This window comes from Myxocyprinus asiaticus, chromosome 26 (genome assembly GCF_019703515.2).
Source record: "Myxocyprinus asiaticus isolate MX2 ecotype Aquarium Trade chromosome 26, UBuf_Myxa_2, whole genome shotgun sequence".
In the NCBI taxonomy this organism is placed as follows: Eukaryota; Metazoa; Chordata; class Actinopteri; order Cypriniformes; family Catostomidae; genus Myxocyprinus; species Myxocyprinus asiaticus.
The window spans coordinates 39,098,267-39,119,013 of NC_059369.1; the positions used below are offsets into that span (position 1 = coordinate 39,098,267).

General features: G+C 37.6%; 1 protein-coding gene across 1 annotated transcript; it reads left to right on the forward strand.

Moving 5' to 3' along the window:
* The first annotated feature begins 323 nt into the window (after positions 1-323).
* Positions 324-19,147, forward strand: LOC127416599 (glucose-6-phosphate isomerase-like). The gene is made up of 18 exons (XM_051656025.1): positions 324-510; positions 6,035-6,125; positions 6,669-6,737; positions 6,990-7,109; positions 8,390-8,473; positions 8,993-9,139; positions 9,672-9,743; positions 9,831-9,875; positions 10,009-10,062; positions 12,679-12,739; positions 12,815-12,858; positions 13,088-13,240; positions 14,190-14,319; positions 14,688-14,764; positions 14,953-15,081; positions 16,320-16,395; positions 16,509-16,575; positions 18,337-19,147. Exons 1-18 carry the CDS (start codon positions 392-394, stop codon positions 18,458-18,460), a joined length of 1,662 nt encoding a protein of 553 aa, XP_051511985.1. The 5' UTR covers positions 324-391; the 3' UTR covers positions 18,461-19,147.
* The last annotated feature ends 1,600 nt before the right edge of the window (positions 19,148-20,747 follow it).

Sequence of the window (20,747 nt, forward strand, 5' to 3'; positions counted from 1 at the left end):
TTTTCTATGTAAAGATGCACTAGTCGGACGTCTTTGCGCCGCGTCTCAATGTTTTTTCAGCGTCTCAGCAAGAGCGTCGCGTTTTTTAGACGCTCTGTCACATGACGTGTTCGGCGTTAACGGCCCTTAAAGTAACAACTGCACGTCTTCTGTACTTTTTGACAGTGTAGATGTAGATTCTTTGTTACTATTTTTTTCTGTATTGAAACTGTTTTATTCATATCCGAATGCATTAATGCATTCGGTAGTGTGGGTGTGTCTAGGAGGAGTGAATCGCTGTGATTGGATCAGCTGCTTCATTCGCCCTTCATAGAGCGGATCTCTGTGACATTTGGGTCCAGTTCAGCCGGGGTTCTGACACACAGACAGGTTCGGCCCGATACACGCCGCGATGGGACTGACAAGCGACCCAAACTTCCAAAATTTGGAGAAATGGTACAAATCCAACGGCGCTAATCTCAACATGAGGCAAATGTTTGACTCTGACAAAAACAGATTTCAAAAGTTCAGGTATTTATTTATTTATTTATTTATTCTGTCTGTTCTGTATGAAGACTGTTATTATTTAAATGATAAATTTATTTTTATTTTATAATCGCAAATAAAAATGTGTCCACAGTTCGTGCAATAGCTTTTGTGGGCGGGGTCGCACATATGTAGCTCTTTCAGACTGTCCTGTCAATCATCATCAAATCCCGCCCATCTGTCATTCAAAACCACATGCAGGAAACTTTTGACATTTTGAACACTTTTAAGTGTCTTTACGTTAAAACATATTAATACAATATCTACTAGGCCTATGTGCTACAAATTTGTTTTTTTTAATTATTATTAACTAACTTTAACAAAGATTAATAAATGCTGTAAAATATATGTTGTTCATTGTCTGTTCATGATATTTAATGCATTAACTAATGTTAAAGGAATGTTGCGGAGTCAAATTGGGTTTCTTATATTTTGTTTAAATATATTAAAATAAGTAAAAATAAGGTTCCGTTTGTTCCAATGTTCCAGATTCAATACAAGTTAAGCTCAATAGACAGCATCTGTGGCATAATATTGATTACCACAAAAATGATTTCGACTCGTTCCTCCTTTTCTTTTTTAAAAAACAAAAAAGCAAAATTCAAGGTTTCAGTGAGGCACTTACAATGGAAGTGAATGGGGGCCAATTTTTGAATGTTAAAATACTCACTGTTTCAAAAGTATAGCCACAAGACATAAAGGATATGCTTGTAAACATGATTTCAGTGTGATAAAATCACATACAAACCTTTTCTGTGTAAAGTTATAGCCAAATTTACAACCATGATGATGTAATGTTAACAAACCCTAAAATGACTGTAAAAATGACAATTTAAACAACTTTACAGCTCAAATAATACACGAGTTTTAACAGAAGAATTAATGTAAGTATTTTTATAAAATTATTTTCTTCACATTTCGGCCTTTAAACCCTCCAAAAATTGGCCCCCATTCACTTCCATTGTAAGTGCCTCACTGAAACCTCGATTTTTGCTTTTTTTAAAGAAAAGGAGGAACGAGTCGAAATTAAATTTTGTGGTAATCATCATTATGCCACAAATGCTGTCGATTGAGCTTAACTTTATTGAACCCGTAATATTCTTTTAACATTAGTTGATGCATTATGTATCGTGAACAGACAATGAACAATATATATAGAATTTTACAGCATTAATTAATCTTTGTTAATGTTAGTTAATAATATAAAAATACAATTGTTAATTGTTAGTTCATGTTGCATAACTATTGTAAACAAAAAACAACTTTAGACTGAACTGCCTTTTTGTGTGTGTGTGTGTGTGTGTGCTGTTTCCGCTACTGGCTGAAGTTTGTTTTGTGGAGGAACACACCTTCGGGACAGTTATGTGGATGAATTTACACAGTCTTTGTGTTTATTCTGCCTATTGGCTGGAGTTCACTTTATAGATTATCTTCTGCTGTGTAATTCTGTCTCACAAAATTTGTATAGAAGCACCGGACTTGAGCAATCTGATGGCAAATTTTTCGTGGGGGCTCTCATAGACGTACATGGACTGTTTGAGTTTAGAGGGATGGATGCCAGTTGGCGCTGTCGTGCGTGGGGTTAATGTGTACATTCTTTTTTTTTTTTCTGTTTGTTTGGTTCCGGGGGAAGTTTGGGGTTTGATTGTTGCACTAATGTTGGAATGTGGTCTTTATAATTTTATTTTTGACACACAATCTATATTTTCTAATATGTCAAAATGTCAAATGTTAATATGAGTGGATTGTCTCTCCCCACATGGAATGTGAATGGGTTGGGGCACCCCATAAAAAGAAGAAAGGTTATTTCTCTTCTTAAAAGTAAGAAATATGATAGTGTTTCTTCAAGAAAGTCCCTCGTTTTATCTGTTGTTGATTGCTCAATTGGAAACATTTTAGTCTTAGATCAGGCCCTGGTGAGTTTAGAGGTGTTGCCACATATGGAGAAAAGGAAATCATATAGTTGGCAGTTTAATGTGTCCCTTTTGCAAAATCCTGAATTCCAACAAATGTTAAAGGCTGAAATCAATGTTTAGATGGAGACCAACTGGTCCTCAGTATCCACTGTGGGCATGGCTTGGGAGGCATTTAAAGCGGTTCTTAGGGGCCGGATCATACAGTATGCCTCATTCATCAAAAAATCCAAAGCACAGGAACTCGTGGAGTTGGAAGGGAATATTAAAAGTGCAGAGGCAGAGCTGAAGCACCAAATGTCGTCTAATGACCTCAGAGAACTGACCCAATTGAAATACAGATATAATACTATTTTGTCGTGGAAGGTGGAGTTTTTGCTATTCAGGGCAAGGCAGTCATACTTTGAGTTGGGGGACAAAGCACGAGAACTTCTGGCTAGATATATAAAAGAGAGAGAGAGAGAGAGTCTTTTTCTACCATTCCCTCAGTGAAATCTGCTGGTGGTGAAATTTTTACCTCAGCCATTGATATTAATAAAACTTAATAAAGAATTCTATCTTGATCTTTATAGTTCCAGATCTTCATCTACTGATGAAGATATTAGAAACTTTGTGGAACGATTAGAACTCCCTAAACTGACGAATGAGCAAAATAATTATCTTGATTCTGAGATAACCTTGGAGGAGCTTGGCGAGGTAATTAAGGTCTTACCTACAGGCAAGGCTCTGGGGCCAGATGGCTTTGCCGCTGAATTTTTTAGATCTAATGCTACAGAACTGGCTCCACTTTTGCTAGAAGTTTATACGGAATCATTAAAGAATGGAAAGCTTCCGCCAACCATGACACAAGCCCGGATCAGTCTGATTCTTAAAAAGGACAAAGATCCAAGCGAGTGTAAGAGTTACCGTCCAATTTCCCTGATCCAGCTAGATGTTAAAATATTGTCAAACATTTTGGCTAACCAATTAAGTAAAGTTATGACATCTCTTATACATATAGATCAGGTGGGGTTTATTCGGGGCTGCAGCTCTTCTGATAACCGTTTCTGATAAGGCGTTTCATCAATATCATCTGGTCAGTGGCAAATGATCAATATCCGGTCGCTGCCATCTCACTTGACGCCGAAAAGGCATTTGATATTGTAGAATGGGATTATCTTTTTAAGATTTTGGAAATGTACGTGTTTGGGAATACGTTTATTGGATGGATTAAGTTACTTTATAGACATCCGGTAGTGGCGGTACAAACAAATGGATTAATTTCAGATTATTTTACTCTGGACCTCTTTCCCCATTATTGTTCTGTCTTGCCCTGGAACCATTAGCAGCTGCGATAAGAAAGGAGGATGATTTTCCAGGGGTGATGATGGGAGGTGTGGCGCATAAGCTTTTGCTTTATGCAGATGATGTTTTATTATTCGTCTCCGACCCTACTAGATCTATGCCTTGCCTCCACAGAATTATTAATTCCTTTTCTAATTTCTCCAGATTCAGAGTTAATTGGTCTAAATCTGAAGCTTTGGCTCTGACAGCATACTGCCCGGTAACGGTTTTCAGTGGTGCAAACAGGGCATTAAGTATTTGGGAATTTTATTCCTAGCAAATTTGTGTGATTTAGTTAGAGTTCATTTTGACCCTTTAATAAAAAGGTTTTCGAGCGATGTGGGCAGGTGGGCTTCATTACATTTATCTATGATTGGGAAGGTTAATGTAATTAAAATTCACTGTATTCCAAAATTCAACTACCTGCTACAGTCTCTCCCTATAGATGTCCCCCTCTCTTATTTCAAGCAATTTGATAGCATAGGGAAGTCCTTCATTTGGAATGGTAAACGTCCCAGATTACATTTCAGTAAGCTGCACAGGCTGATTGACAAAGGTGGGCTAGGCCTACCCAAGATTTTGTTTTATTATTATGTATTCAGTCTCAGACATTTGGCTCATTGGTCGCTTCCACCTGAGAGCCCCTCCCTGGTTTTGTATTGAACGGGAAGTTCTTGCCCCTATTTCGGCATTGCAAAGCCTTTCTATCAAACTAACCGGAGAAGTTAAGTTACACCCCTGTGGAGGTGAGGGCATGGTCGAGCACCCGTCAGGGGAGAGAGAAAGCAGTAAGGCTATCCACCTGAGATGAATTGTGACTAATTACATCTCTGTGTTCACAGTGAGAGTTGGGGGAGATAAAAAGACGGCCAGTTCACAGAGAGAGAGACAGGCAGACCAGAGTCTTCGTGTCTGTTTCCTGAGGGAAAGTCTTGTGTTGTGTGAAGCTGAAAAGCGGACTGTTTATTTGAGTAACGCTGAAAAGCCGTCTTATGTTTTGAGTGAAGCTGTACAGCGACTGCTGGTTATTTGTGAATAAAACAGACTCACGTGAAACCGGTTCCCGCTTCCTCCTTTATCTGCCCAACCTGATAAACTTTGAACCTTTGTTACAACCCTGTTATCTCGCATTTGCACTTGGTATGGACAAAAGTGTCCAGAGTGTTTATTTCGGACATTTATTTAAATGTTGCCTCGAGCATATGGCTGAACACAAAATTATGTATTGATAAGTCCGTTTTCTGCTGGTCAGAGTGGATTGTGAGGGGGGTTACTACACTCGGTGACCTATATGAGTGCAGAGTGTTGAGATCCTTTGAAAATTTGGTTCAACATTTTGGGATTCCCAGATCTCATTTTTTTAGGTATTTACAGCTGCGCCATCTGCTCTGTAATATTTTTGGGAGTAGTATACACCCCCCTAAAGTGGCAGACACTCTGGGAGTGGTGATTACTGCTTTTGGAAAAGGTCATGAGGCATTGGTGTATTACTCCATGCTAATTCAGAGTCTGGGGGATGGAGCTTTAACTTCTATCAAGAAATTATGGGAGAAAGATTTAAACTTGGTATTGTAGGAGGGAGTGTGGGCTAGGATTCTAAAAAAATGTCAAGTCTGCATCTAGAGATGCAAGGGTGAGCCTTATGCAATTCAAGATTGGACACCCAGATTGTATAGGCTTGGACTTAAAGACACTCCCACCTGCTGGCAATGCCAATCAGAGGATGGAGACACAACCCATGTCTTTTGGTGGTGTGTTAAGATCCAAGAATTTTGGTTGAAGGTTCAGAGTTTTGTGTGTGACGTATTGGGCACTCGGGTTTCATTTTGCCCCAGACTCTGTACTTTGGGCGATACAGTGGTCATCGATGTAGAGAATAGATACATAAAGAGTTGGGTCCTAACCAGTGAACTAACTCACAGGGCAATAGCTCATTTGGAAACATATGAATAAATTAACCAACCAGAAATCCAGTCAAAGTAAAAACATAATAAAATTGAATATAAATGGAAAGGTCAGTACTGATGCTTTGGAAATTGCAAATTAATTTAATACCTTTTTTGTTAAATCAGTAGAAGAACTTGCAGCAAATTTCAATTCTGTTTGTTTATCACACAGCGTGCTCATATCATCAACAGAAAGGGTAAAAAATGGCATGAGACACACTGGTGCACTAAAGATGTATTCAATAACTCACAGGATGGGGGCTTGGGTAGCTCAGCGAGTATTGATGCTGACTACCATAATGTTGTATTTTTGTCTTTTTCTACCAGCTTAACTTTAAAGACAGATGAAGGGGATATTCTACTGGATTACTCCAAGAATCTTATCAATGAAGAGGTTATGAAGATGCTTGTAGAGCTGGTAAAGTTCAGAGTTGATGAATGTTTACCACATTAACTGATGGGCTTTTGGTTACCCACACAAACAAGTACTGCGGTGATACCATGGTACAGTGTACTTACTTTGTGATTTGGTAACAGAAGCTTCCAGTACTCACAGCAATAGCTAGACACATAATTACAGAATAAAATATTTACAGAATAATACCAACAGAGAATATGTCATATGCTCAAACATAAAGTTGATACTGTACAATATTTATAGCTGAGTATGTGACATAGATAAGGAACGTATTTGTACAGTCAGGTAGTATGAATAAATATGAATTAGGCTTACATATTGCATATATGCGTTTGTACAGGTAGCATGGAAAAATTCTAATTTCTGTATTACACATGCAATCTGTATTGCACTCAGTGGAGATGTTCCACTGTTACTGAGAAGTGTAAAAGTGTTATATCCAAAAAACATAGTATTAGCATGGTAGTATTTAATACCTTTTGTTAGTGTATATTTATGGTGCCTTGTAAATATAACAGTCTTTTTGGATTCTCTGTCTCTCAGGCAAAGTCTCGTGGCGTGGAGGCTGCCAGAGACAAGATGTTTTCAGGAGAAAAGATTAATTTCACTGAGGTATTTATTATGTCTGTTTGTCTGTGATAAATCAGTGTGTGTGCCCAAATACATGTCCCATTTCCATGTCTTATGGTAGACACAGACTGAGCACTGTTTGGACATACTGGAACACGAATGATGGAAACATTGGCCAAATGTCACTTAGTATTGTAAATTCTGTGTATTTATTTTGTAATTTTTATAGTGCAAAATGCATTTGTAATCGTGCTTGAGATTAAATATAATCTATACACACACTGCTGTCTCCAGGGTCGTGCGGTTCTCCACGTTGCCCTGAGGAACCGTTCAAACACGCCCATAAATGTGGACGGTAAAGACGTGATACCAGAGGTCAACAAGGTTCTGGAGAAGATGAAGGGCTTCTGTCATGTGAGTGACACATGTGACCAGTGACAAATCAATAGGCACGTTTGAGATGCCAAATGGCTTACTTTGAAAGTAGACGAGTAGTTGGCTGCAGCAAGGGAGGAGTGAAATAATGCTGTCAAGTTGGACAGTTTTCACTTCTCATAGAGAATCAGCCACCTACGAGATTCAATGAAGATATTCGCATGATTCACGTTCATGTGCTTTGTTGCTGATAAAGTGGGTGCAATTAAAATTTTGTTGCTTATAAATGAAAATGAATATGATGAACAAGTCAACCCAATGTACCTGTTTTTTTAATTCCCCCCAAAAGCTGTCTTTTTCATTCATTTTTAGTTTAATTAAGACAGGTATTTTAAATATGTTAGTTAGATATATGAAAATAGTCACATAACCCATACAGAGATCACACTTTCAGACATAATTCATACACTTACAAACATGATATCAGAGTAAAAAAAATAAATAAAAATCAAACATTTTAGAAAAGAACAAAACATCACGGTTACTTAAGCCAATGAGCATTAAGGGATAGTTCACAAAAAAATGAAAATTCTCTCATCATTTACTCACCCTCATGCCATCCCAGACATGTATGACTTTCTTCTACAGAACACAAACAAAGATTTTAAGAAGAATATTTCAGCTCTGTAGGTCCATACAATTCAAGTGAATGGGTGCCAAAATTTTGACGCTTCAAAAAGCTCATTAAGGCATCATAAAAGTAATCCATAAGACTCCAGTGGTTAAATCCATATCTTCAGAAGTGATATGATAGATGTGGGTGATATTTAAGTCCTTTTTTGCTAGAAATTCTTCTCCTTGCCAAATAACGTGCGATATGCATGAAGAATGTGAATCACCAAAAACACAACAAGAAAAATGTGAAAGTTAAAGTGGAGATTGACTGAGCAGGGAGGAAAATTCTATAAAAGGGCTTAAATATTGATCTGTTTCTCACCCACACCTATCATATCGCTTCTGAAGACATGGATTTAACCACTGGAGTTTTATGGATTACTTTAATGCTGATTTATGTAATTTTTGGAGGATCAAAATTTTGGCACCCATCCACTTGCATTGTATGGACCAAAAGAGCTGAGAAATTGTTGTAAAAATTTTAATTTGATTTCAGCAGATGAAAGAAAGTCATACAAATCTGGGATGACATAAGAGTGAGTAAATGATGAGAGAATTTTCATTTTTGGGTGAACTATTCCTTTAAAGAGAAACAGCAACCAGGATGTAATTTTCATCAGCTGTTTTTTTTTTTCTATCCGCAGAAAGTTCGCAGTGGCGAGTGGAAGGGGTACACAGGAAAATCCATCACAGATGTTGTCAACGTTGGCATCGGGGGATCTGATCTGGTTTGTGAAATCCTGAAAATCTGTTCACAGTAGTAATTCAGTTTTATTTGTATTGCACTTTCATAATACATGATCTTTATTTGTGTGTCTCGCGTTTCAGCTATCTTTTCCAACACACCAAACACACATACACAGGTCTGGGTAACTCTATCTTCTGAGGCTCTCGTCTCCCCTGTATCTCTCTTGAGCCACTCACTGCAACACAGAACAGCTGTTAGAGAAATTATACGCAGGTGTGAGTCCTTACCATTTCCCGGCCTCACTCTCCATTCACAAAGCGGCTCTCGACCACACCCCCACCTCCACAATGTTGATCCAAAGCAGTTTAATAGAGAATAATGCCTTAGCTAAGGCGAAAGTGACAAGGAAAATATCACTGTTTTACATTATTACCCTTTTATTTTCCTTCTTGGGGTTCAAGACAATTGTGATGTTGTTACAGTGTTATTTCATAATTAGCTTGGGATTATAAAAGGACACTGGTACTAACTGTATTTGCTGGTTCTGGGTGTGTATTAGGGTCCGTTAATGGTGACAGAAGCCCTGAAGCCGTACTCTAAAGGTGGACCCCGGGTGTGGTTTGTGTCCAACATCGATGGAACACACATTGCTAAGACTCTGGCTGAACTCAATGCCGAGACCACTCTCTTCATTATCGCATCAAAGGTATTTACAGTATTAAACATAAATATATTATAGAGCATTAGGAGGGATATATCAAAACAGCCACACACTTGTGACTTGTGTTACTAGCAACCCCGAAGTATAAAACCCCCAAATATCCCTTTGTTTGTAGCCAGGGCCGTTTCTAGCTATTAGCGGTATAAGTGGTCGCTTATGTCCCCCGATCCCTATATATATATATATATATATATATATATATATATATATATATATATATATATATATATATATATTTGTCATTTATTGTTAATTTGTATAGTTATTTAGTGTTAATTTATTTATAATTGTTTTGCGTTTTATGTAATTAATAATAAGATTTCGCTTAGGGCCCCCAAATGCTCAGAAACGGCCCTGTGTTTTTTATAATCACATAAACAGACATCACATACCAAATAATTTTTGAAACCACATGTTCAGCTGCTGTTCTATCATTTGTATTCTCACTGGGTCAATTACTAACAAAATGACTTAATTTGATTAATTTATTAATTATTTTCTGTTCATTGTCCTTCAGACGTTCACAACCCAGGAAACGATCACAAATGCTGAATCTGCAAAGGAGTGGTTCCTTCAAGCAGCAAAAGATGTGAGTCAAGTCTCTTTCAGTGACTTTATATGAGACGACAGATACTTCAGTATGTGATTCATTTTTTACTTTTTATTCTTTTCACAGAAATCTGCAGTTGCCAAACATTTTGTGGCCCTCTCTACCAATGGAGTAAGTTTATTATCATTTACAGTACTGGATAATAGTAATGTCATGAAAACTATGAAAACAACACAAATGGAAGCACTGGAATTATCCAATGATCCAACTTTATATCTCTGTTTTCTCTGGTTCTGTATTTCAGCCCAAAGTGACAGACTTCGGCATCGACCCGGCGAACATGTTTGAGTTTTGGGATGTGAGTTCTGGTCTGTTGAGGGCTCTGAATGTGTCTGGACAAAAAAAAGGCTCATCCATGAACTATTTTTGGTGTTGTGGTTTGACCTGTGAAGTGGGTGTCTGGACACACACACGGCCAGCTGTCGAGTAACCGGACTCTCTTGACTGACTCACGGCCGGCCACTGGAGGCTTATTAATGATCGTGACCTTATCTTATACATAGGTTATGCATAACCTGGTTTACTTTAAAGGCCGACAGGCTACTTTTAGTCACATTGTTGATATTTAAAGGGCAAGGTTCCTTCAGATGTACTTTATTATAGACTATAAGCTGTTCAGCATATGCTGTATATACAGTACTCTGCAAAAAATATTTTCTTAATGAGTTTTTTCTCTTCTTGTTTTCCAGTAAAAATCTTTAAATACTCTTAAATATTTACTTGACAAGTATAATGGCATACTACATTAAGTCTTGTTTTCAGAGAAATCTGACAAAATTTAGTAAACACATAGCTTAAAATAAGAAATAAAAATTTGACAATGGGGTAAGAAAAATAAACTTTTTTCCCCTTTGAATTAAGTTTATTTTTCTAACCACACTGGTACATTGGTTTCTTTGACCGGTTACAGTGGTGCCGTGACCCGGACGAGAGTGAGGTTTAGGGGGGTGAGTGTAACGGGAGCCAGCTAGTACATGATAGCTGTGCGGTATGTGTAAAACCTCACTCCCCTGGCCTCACTAGTGACTGATGCTAGAGGCTGTAGCCTTTAGTCTCCTCATTAGCACGCCCGCCTCCCATTCTGGTTGATGTCAGTTTGAATCTTGCTCAGAGCGGGTCGAGCAGGACCAGTTACATATATAGTATATATATTAATATATAAATATATGTAAACTGATGGCCAAAAGTTTGGAATAATGTACAGATTTTGCTCTTATGGACAGAAATTGGTACTTTTATTCACCAAAGTGGCATTCAGCTGATCACACTGTATAGTCAGGACATTAATAATGTGAAAAATTACTATTACAATTTGAAAAAAATGTTCAGAACTTCTTAAACTACTTCAAAGAGTTCTCATCAAAAAATCCTCCACGTGCAGCAATGACAGCTTTGCAGATTCTTGGCATTCTAGCTGTCAGTTTGTCCAGATACTCAGGTGACATTTCACCCCACACTTCCTGTAGCACTTGCCATAGATGTGGCTGTCTTGTCGGGCACTTCTCACGCACCTTACAGTCTAGCTGATCCCACAGAAGCTCAATGGGGTTAAGATCCATAACTCTCTTTTCCAATTATCTGTTGTCCAATGTCTGTGTTTCTTTGCCCACTCTAACCTTTTCTTTTTGTTTTCCTGTTTCAAAAGTGGCTTTTTCTTTGCAATTCTTCCCATAAGGCCTGCACCCTTGAGTCTCCTCTTTACTGTTGAACATGAAACTGGTGTTAAGCGGGTAGAATTCAATGAAGCTGTCAGCTGAGGACATGTGAGGCGTCTATTTCTCAAACTAGAGACTCTGATGTACTTATCCTCTTGTTTAGTTGTACATCTGGCCTTCCACATCTCTTTCTGTCCTTGTTAGAGCCAGTTGTCCTTTGTCTTTGAAGACTGTATGGTGTGGCATTGTATAGCCTTCATTCCTCAAAACAATGATTGACTGATGAGTTTCTAGAGAAAGCTGTTTCTTTTTTTGCCATTTTTGACCTAATATTGACTTTAAGACATGCCAGTCTATTGCATACTGTGGCAACTCAAAAACAAACACAAAGACAATGTTAAGCTTCATTTAATGAAACAAATAGATTTCAACTGTGTTTGATATAATGGCAAGTGATTTTCTAGTACCAAATTAGCAATTTAGCATGATTACTCAAGGATAAGGTGTTGGAGTGATGGCTGCTGGAAATGGGGCCTGTCTAGATTTGATCAAAAATGACTTTTTTCAAATAGTGATGGTGCTGTTTTTTACATCAGTAATGTCCTGACTTATACTTTATGATCAGTTGAATGCCACTTTGGTGAATTAAAGTACCAATTTCCTTCAGAAACAGCAAAATCTGTACATTATTCCTAACTTTTGGCCGCCAGTGTGTGTGTGTGTGTGTGTGTGTGTGTGTGTGTATGTATGTATGTATGTGTGTATATATATATATATATACATAGTATATATTAAGCCAACAATTTCCATGGGGTGTACTTATTTTTTTTCATGACTATAGTCATGTAAAAAAATAATGTAAAAAAATAAGTACACCCCATGGAAATTGTTGGCTTTTTTGACATATTTGGACAAGCAAACATTTGATCCACTTTGAAACAGTGCCTATTAATAAAGTTGATATCTGTTTATTTATTTATTTTTAATGAAAATGACTACAAAATGTAAATTTTATGTGTCATTTGTTTGAGTATATCAACTTTATTAATAGGCACTGTTTCAAAGAGGATCCAATGTTTGCTTGTCCAAATATGTCAAAAAAGGCAATAATTTCCATGGGGTGTACTTATTTTCTCACATTACTGTATATATACAATGGCCCCAAGTATTTGTACCCTTAGGCCTTGTCTGAATGCCATTGCATTAGATAAGAAAATATCAAAGCAAGTGTAGTTTAAATGGGCTCTTTGTTTTTCTAGTGGGTTGGTGGACGATATTCTTTGTGGTCTGCAATTGGTTTGTCCATCGCACTTCATATTGGTGAGTTCTGCTATTATGTGAATGAGGTTTGTAGCCAGTGATTGTCAGATATTCTCAAGCGTCTCTCTGTCTCAGGATACGAGAACTTTGAGAACCTGTTGGCTGGAGCTCATTGGATGGTGAGTTTTATATGTACATCAGAATTTGACCCTCATTAGCAGCGTCAAAATAACTAATTGATTTTCCAAACCTTTTTCTTTAAAACAATTTACTTTACCTGGTGTCTTGCCTCATTTGCTGGCAGCGCTTTGGCACTGTAATAAAAGCTGTTGCCAGTTTAAAACACAAATTTACATTGAACTTATATAAACTCCTTAATATACAGACATTCTATCTCGTTTCTTACAGGACACTCATTTTCGTACGGCCCCATTGGATCAGAACGCACCAATGCTGCTCTCCTTGCTGGGCGTCTGGTACATTAATTTCTTTCAGGCTGAGACGCATTGCCTGTTACCCTACGATCAGTACATGCACCGCTTTGCTGCGTACTTCCAACAGGTCTGTCTCTAATACACACCTGTTGAGTTTACAGAATATCACATACTCATTTACAGTACCAGTCAAAATCTGGACACACCTACTTATTCTTTGTTATTAATATTTTCCAAATTATAGAATAATGAAGATATCAAAACTATGAAATATAGGAGTTTTATAATGTTAAAAATGTTAAACAAATCAAAAGTATCTTAAAGTAGAATACTGCTCTACACACTCTGACCATTTTCTCAAGCAACATCATGAGATGCATCCTGCAATGCTATATAAATTAAGTTCCACACTTAAGTTCAGGGGGAGCTTGTTCATCAAAGCTTGCCAATCATATTCCAAACAAGCATCTGCTTCCCTTGCACCGGTGACTATTCTTCCAGCATTCCTCCACCTCCCCATCTCCACCTTTATATTTACTAATGCCTATACCAAGTATTTTATTTTTTAATATTTTTATATTTATTGCTTTAGTCAGATAGTCCTGGAGGAGGAGGGGTGGGGGATCTCAGAGCTCAAGGCCAGTCTTGTGCTTAAGCCCCTCCATTGTGGCCACCACGCCAAATCTGTTTACCTTAATGTGCTACAGGACAATATGAACCAGTGAACTCCTAAAACAGTACTGAAGGAGTTTACATATATGCTGGACACTGTTGGCTGCTTTTCCTTCATATCCCCATCCATTTAAGCATAAGCCTTTAGATCAAAAGGTTTTAAGATCATGAGAAAATAATTCAGTCAAGTGTGTCCAAACATTTGTCTGTACTGACTGGGTTTATAATAGAATAGATGCATTGGGAATTACATTAAGAATGGAAAGTCATATGAGCAAATGCAGTTATGTTTCAAGAAACCAAACATTGACATTTTTATGGGCTATGTGGTATGTGTTATGTCACATAGTTGCATAACACATACAGTTGATGAATGAATGAATCTAATCCAGTGGTGTTTACAGGGTGACATGGAGTCTAATGGAAAATACATCACAGTTAACGGTGGGCGAGTGAACTATCACACCGGGCCAATCGTATGGGGAGAACCAGGAACTAACGGACAGCACGCATTCTACCAGCTCATTCATCAAGGTTCATTCATAGGCATATTAGCTACAGAATCTGACACTCTGACTTCATACATCTGCATATGCTTTAACATAGAGAATTACATATACTGTGATGGGTACATACTTACTTTGAGGACAAATTTGGCCCCAGTAGTTATCAAAATCTGACCAAAGTTTGCTTTGGGGACATTTGGGATGTCCTCGTTTATATACTATAAAAGTTTTTTGAAAATTCGAAAAATGCAAAACGTTTCCCTTTAGGGTTAGGATGTGGGTTAGGGTTAGTCTGAAATAGTTATTAGCTTTATATAAAAACTATAGATGTCTAAGGTATGTACCCAAGTAAACGTGAGTGTTTTTGTGTGTCTAACCCTTCTGTCTCCTCCACAGGAACTCGCATGGTCCCTGCTGACTTCCTGATTCCCGCACAGAGCCAGCATCCAATCAGAAACAACCTTCACCATAAGGTACCAGGCTGGAGTCTGCACACCAACACAGCACAAGATAGATAGATAAACAGACATACAGACAGACAGAAAACAGATAGATGAAATAAGAAAAAAGATACAGTTTGAAACAAATACACAATATAGGCTACACAGTATACATTACAGTATGAACAGTTTTGATGAGTATTTTATGTTTTATTATATAGATTCTGATGGCTAATTTCCTGGCCCAGACGGAGGCTCTGATGAAGGGAAAGACGACAGAAGAGGCAAAGAAAGAGCTGGAGGCTGGAGGGCTGAGTGGAGAAAAGCTAGAGAAGATTCTTCCACACAAAGTGAGAATATAGTACAGTAAAAACTGTACCCTCACAATGACTTATACTGCCCTCTGCTGGACAAACTGACACTATACACCAAAAAACAGGGGCTCTGTTTTGGAATAGCAACTGTAGGATCCTTATTATTTCTGCAGTATGCATACTGTGAACAATTTTCTGTATGCACAGAATACCCAGATGACTGTATTTGCTAAATTAAACATGTACATAATGAGGTAATGTGTCAACAATGTAGCATACTACTGTTTGAAATGTTTATGATACTGTTTTTACTGTTTCACATACTGCTTACTGCTTACAGCATGCACTATAATGCGGTAAACCGTACACAAGTATTCCATTCCAAACACAGCTAAGCTGTGTCCCAAATGACACACTATACACTATGCACTTGCAGTATACACTATGCACCCAGCCATGTAGTGGATGAATTTTCAAAGTGTAGTATCATCCCAAATGGAACACTTAACCTTTTTTTACTACACGGAAGCATTTGCCATTTAACAGCTGAAGGAAGTGACGTTTCAAACTCGTGCGATGTGTTGCCGTTAGCTTTAGCACATTAGCCATCCTCAGTTCATCACTTGTATCTCAAACTACGTCCGTATTCACACAGCATGGGGTGATGGTAAAGCATTCAACTTACATTTGTAAGGTGCTCTCTTCACAGATGTTTCACTAGTTGCTACATTCTCCATTACTTACAATTGTTTTGTCAGCAACTAGGCAAGCCGTACGGCAAGACGTTTCCACATTCCGTTTTGATGGTTGAAGAAGTGCATCATCCGGGTACTCATAGCACACTTCTTTTTGTTGCATTTTAAGTATTAACACACTATTCACACTATTTACACTACAAAGTGACGTCGAAAGTGAAGAAGTGTGCGGTTTAAGACGCACCTCTTGAGTCTGAGGCCACGTCCACACTAAAACTTTTTGTTTGAAAATGAACATATTGATTTTGCTATGTAACGCCTCTTCATCCACACTAGAACAGAGTTTTCCTCCACCAAGGACTTTCGAAAGCGCTCTCTGTTACTGCATACTGGTACTTTGGAAAACAATGACGTTAGGAAACTGAGAGATTTCAGATTCAATCTGATTAGTGTGCATGTGGTTTAAATATTAGGGGTTTTGTTTATCTGGATAATTATGCGGTGGTGTTGTAGGTTACAGTGACGGGGTGAAACAGTAAAATGTTTTCCTGTTGACACTATACATTCTCTTCTGTCCAGGTATTCCAAGGAAACAAGCCGACAAATTCAATCATTTTCAAAAAGTTGACTCCGTATACACTGGGCGTGCTGATTGGTGAGTTAAAAGCTACTTTGAATATCCTGCTTGCTGATGCTGTACATTACTACTGTATATGCTGATGTTCATTGCTAACCTCAGTGAAATATGTTCATTTACTCTCTTTACAGCCATGTATGAACACAAGATCTTCATTCAAGGCGTCATGTGGGAGATTAACAGTTTTGATCAGTGGGGGTGAGTTGTTCGATATATTACATACAAATCAACAAAGAAATAGATTAAATAAATACAAATACTTGGGACGCAAATTGCAAGGTTAATGACCTTAATTAACCTGACAAAATGTTTCAATTCCAAAAATTAAAGGATAAGTTACCTGTCATTATTTACTCACTCTCATGTTGTTGCAAACCTATGTGACTCTCTTTCTTTAGTGAAACACAAAAGTTTGTGAGGCTGTCAGTCCTTAAGATTCTGCCTAACATCTACTTTTGTGGTCCATAGAGGAAAGAAAGTCATACAGGTTTGGAGCAGCACAGGGAGATTTCTTTAAAATGTTTCATTTGTTAACATAAGTAAACAACATTAGTTAACATGAACTAACAAATACAGCATTATCAAAATGATTTATACTTTTATCAATCTTGCTTAATGTTAATTTAAGCATAAACTAATACATTTTTGGAATCAAAGTTGTGTTTGTTAACATTAATGCACTTTGAACTAGCATGAACTAACAATGAACAATTGTATTCTTATTAACTAACATTAACTAAGATAAATTAATGCTGTAAAAATGTATTGTTGATTGTTTGTTCATGATACCTAATGCATTAACTAATGTTAACAAGTGAAACCTTTTGGTAAAGTGTTATCAGATTTTTACATTTGGGTGAGCTATACCCTTCAAGGTTAGATTTGTGCATGCAATTTGCAACATACATAACTATTACCCATGACCACGCGACAGCATTTATAAAAATAGTTTCTGGTCCGTTTTAGTGGTTATTTAAGTTTTCCAGTATCATAAATTGGGTATAAATGATTGTCCAGAGAGCTACCGTAGCCGCGTGTAGATGGCACTGTCATGTGATACCCGTTACTTTTCTCGGTGCTAGCGAGGCTAGGCCAATCACAGTCATTTATTATAATGACTGGATAATTCTTTTAAAAATTATTTTATAGATACTGTTGAGGTGGATTTCTATTCACATCCTTGCAATTTTCAGTTTTTATAAAAGATTACAATCCAGTGTAAAAATGTCTCCAGTGACATATAAAATAGATTTAAATGCGGATGGATGGAGAATTTGGTTTTCTGAGCCATCAAGTGCTCCCTGCAGGAAGAAAAACTTGTGTCTCATCGGACACAGTGAATAGCTGAGAACAATTGCAATTTCAGTCTGTTCCTTGCACAAAACTATCGAATGAATATATAAAACTTGGAGTATATCACACAAGTCATATGGAGTTTGGAATGAAGGTGAATAAATGATTTGTGGTGAGCAATTCCTGTATATATTTGAATGTTTACTTTGTTTATACCTTACCCTGGAAAAGATGGTTATCCTGTTATAGGATATTATTATACGGCTCTCTGGAATACTCGATTTTGATTGGTCAATGGCGTCATCTAACGTCCTGATATTTCACAACCGCACATCCACATATCTGACCACTCATCCGGGTATCTGAGCCATCTTTACTACTTCTCAGATCACTGTGTGATCTCTACAAGTAAGCTAATAAAAGAATTTACATTCAAATCATGTTTCATGTGCATTTAATTATTTATTTGGCAAGTAGTCTTTTAATGAGCTGGATAATGAGCAGTCAGACAGCCATTATAAAAAACCCCACCAGAAACAGAATGAGCTCAGAAAACTATATGTTTTCATGCCCAGGAGCACTAAGGAGCCTTAATCCAGCACTTTTATTACCAAAGAAGTATTAATATTTGAAGTGACTGTCTGTCTATCCTCTCTCTAAACTTAGTGTGGAACTCGGGAAACAGCTGGCAAAGAACATTGAACCTGAGCTTCAGGATTCTGCAGAGGTCAGTTCTCACGATTCGTCCACGAACGGCCTCATCAACTTCCTCAAGAAGAACTTTGCTTGAATGCAGCATGAGCACGACTGTGGTGTTCACCAGAACCTTCACTCACTCTCGAAACCCCTGCGCTGCTAAACCACGACTCTGTGGGACGCCTGCAACCTGCTGTGTGTGATCGGCTGAACTACAAATAAAAGATTAAACACTTTGTTGTCTTGGCACAGAATTTTACATTTTAATAAGAATCTGAAATACTTGGTTTGAAAACTTTAATGTACTGTATTTTTAATTCACAATTAAACCATAATTGTAGAACCATAGATCATAAATCCCTCTTCTAATGTCTGGCATGCTACAGTTTGAAATCATTGCATACAACACTGTTTTTTGTAAGTAGCAACCAGTATGCAGTGTATACTTCAGAGTACTATGCAGTAAGCCGTACAGTAGTATTACATTACAAACAGTTTTTTGGTTGCAAGATATCAGAATGGTAAGTGATTTATTCACCACCACCAGGTAGCACTATAAGTCCATGTCTGTAACATCCAGTCAGTCTTTTAGTTCCCAGTGTTTCCTTTTTGGAACATGAGGGCAAAGGTCACCTGTGGTCTGTTTTATTCAAATAGCAAACCTCTGTAAACTACAAGCATCTAGAGAGAGGGAGAGAGAGAGAGAGAGACGATCAAAACATTTTCACATCATGTTGATGAATATGACCTCTAGAATCGAAATAAACAGTGTTTACTGGCATTTATGAACAGATCTGCATAAAACTGATTTATCCCTGTGTGCTGCTCTGGTGGGTTTTATTTACAACCCAGGTGTTGTAAATTATTTCTGTGTTTGATTAAATGAAACATCACAGACAACCAGAGACCCATAATGTGCCTGTTGCCTGGCAACATGTCTCTCACTTTAAAACATAACCTGCCTATAGTTATTTCAGAATTTACTTGAAAGATATAAATAGAAAGAAAATGATTTCTGAGGTGAGGCAAAAAAGAAGACGGATGGTATGCTAAAGTATTTCTTTTTAATTTTTTTTCTTAGAAGAAAAGTTTTTCTACTATCCTGTGCAAAACTTGCTGCTATGATGATACATTGATGATGGTTGCCAGGGTGTTGCTATACAATTTCTAGGGTGTCTATCTATCTATCTATCTATCATAGGTCATTCGGTCATTCGGTCTGTCTGTCTGTAGTTCCATCGTTCTATCTGTCTGTCTGTCCGTCTATTGTTTTATCTATCGGTCTGTTTATCTGTCTGTCTGTCTATTGTTTATCTATTTATCTATCTGTCTGTCTATCTATCTGTCTGTCTATATGTCAGTCTGTCTGTCTATCGTGCTATCTATCTGTGGGTCAGTCGGTTGGTCTGTCTGTCCGTCCATCCATCCATCCATCCGTCTATCTACAAGACAAATAGCTAGACCGCTAGATATAAATAGGTATTTTGTTAGCTATTGCCTAACATCTTTTATGTTTCTTAGTAGGTATAAAGGGTTTGATTATTTGGGTTTGAAACAACATGTGGATGAGTAAATGATGACATAATTGTCATTCTTTAGGTGAGCTATCCCTTTAATTTTTTGGTTACGTGCTCTCAGAGACTCTTTAGGACTTTGGTACTCTTTACTGTAATTTATATGATAGAGTCATTGTCATGGTAACATCACTGTTTTTATTTCACAAACTTTTGGGGTCACAGATTTCATCCTTCCTAATGTAGCTTCCTTCCTCAAACTTCAGTCGAAAAAATGTTTTATCCACAGCAGAAAGTCATGGAAAACTTCTCTCCTCTGATCTCTCCCAGGTCAATCACTGATCTCCTTCATCCATAAGTATCTGTCATGTCACAAGAAGTGAGCTCAACAACAAAAATATGGAGTCATCTTATTGCATTACACATAACCCCGAATTATTCATCTAATGCCATTGTTGCTGTCCAGAGCTTTGATTCCCAGGGTCACGGTTGGATTTACACCACACACGCTTGACACATGCTCTCTGGGTTCCCACGGCTCACTGAGTTATGTAAAGTGCAGTAGAAATGCGTGGGCAGAGCAAATCATGCTGCAAAAGTCCAGAGTGTTTGGGTGGTCTTCTGGCCTGGGGGTTTAAGACCAGAGCTCTAATGTAGTCAGAAAACCTGTTTCGTAGTTTCAGCACTGGCCTGGAGTCAGATTTCATGTTATTCACACCAAAACGAAAAGTGTAACTGATTTAGAAATATACTCTCTTACTCCTGAAAGTTTATTACCTCCTCAGTTTAAAAGGAATAGAAAAAGTTCTGCCATTATTAACTCATCCTCATGTTGTTTCAAATCCATCTGATATTCTTTCTTTTGTA

Excerpts from the sequence above, each read along its gene's own strand:
- LOC127416599 (XM_051656025.1), top strand. The coding sequence starts at position 392 with ATGGGACTGACAAGCGACCCAAACTTCCAAAATTTGGAGAAATGGTAC. Across the intron at positions 12,740-12,814 it reads GTCCATCGCACTTCATATTG|GATACGAGAACTTTGAGAAC; the intron begins GTGAGTTCTGCT and ends TCTCTGTCTCAG. Across the intron at positions 13,241-14,189 it reads TTGCTGCGTACTTCCAACAG|GGTGACATGGAGTCTAATGG; the intron begins GTCTGTCTCTAA and ends TGGTGTTTACAG.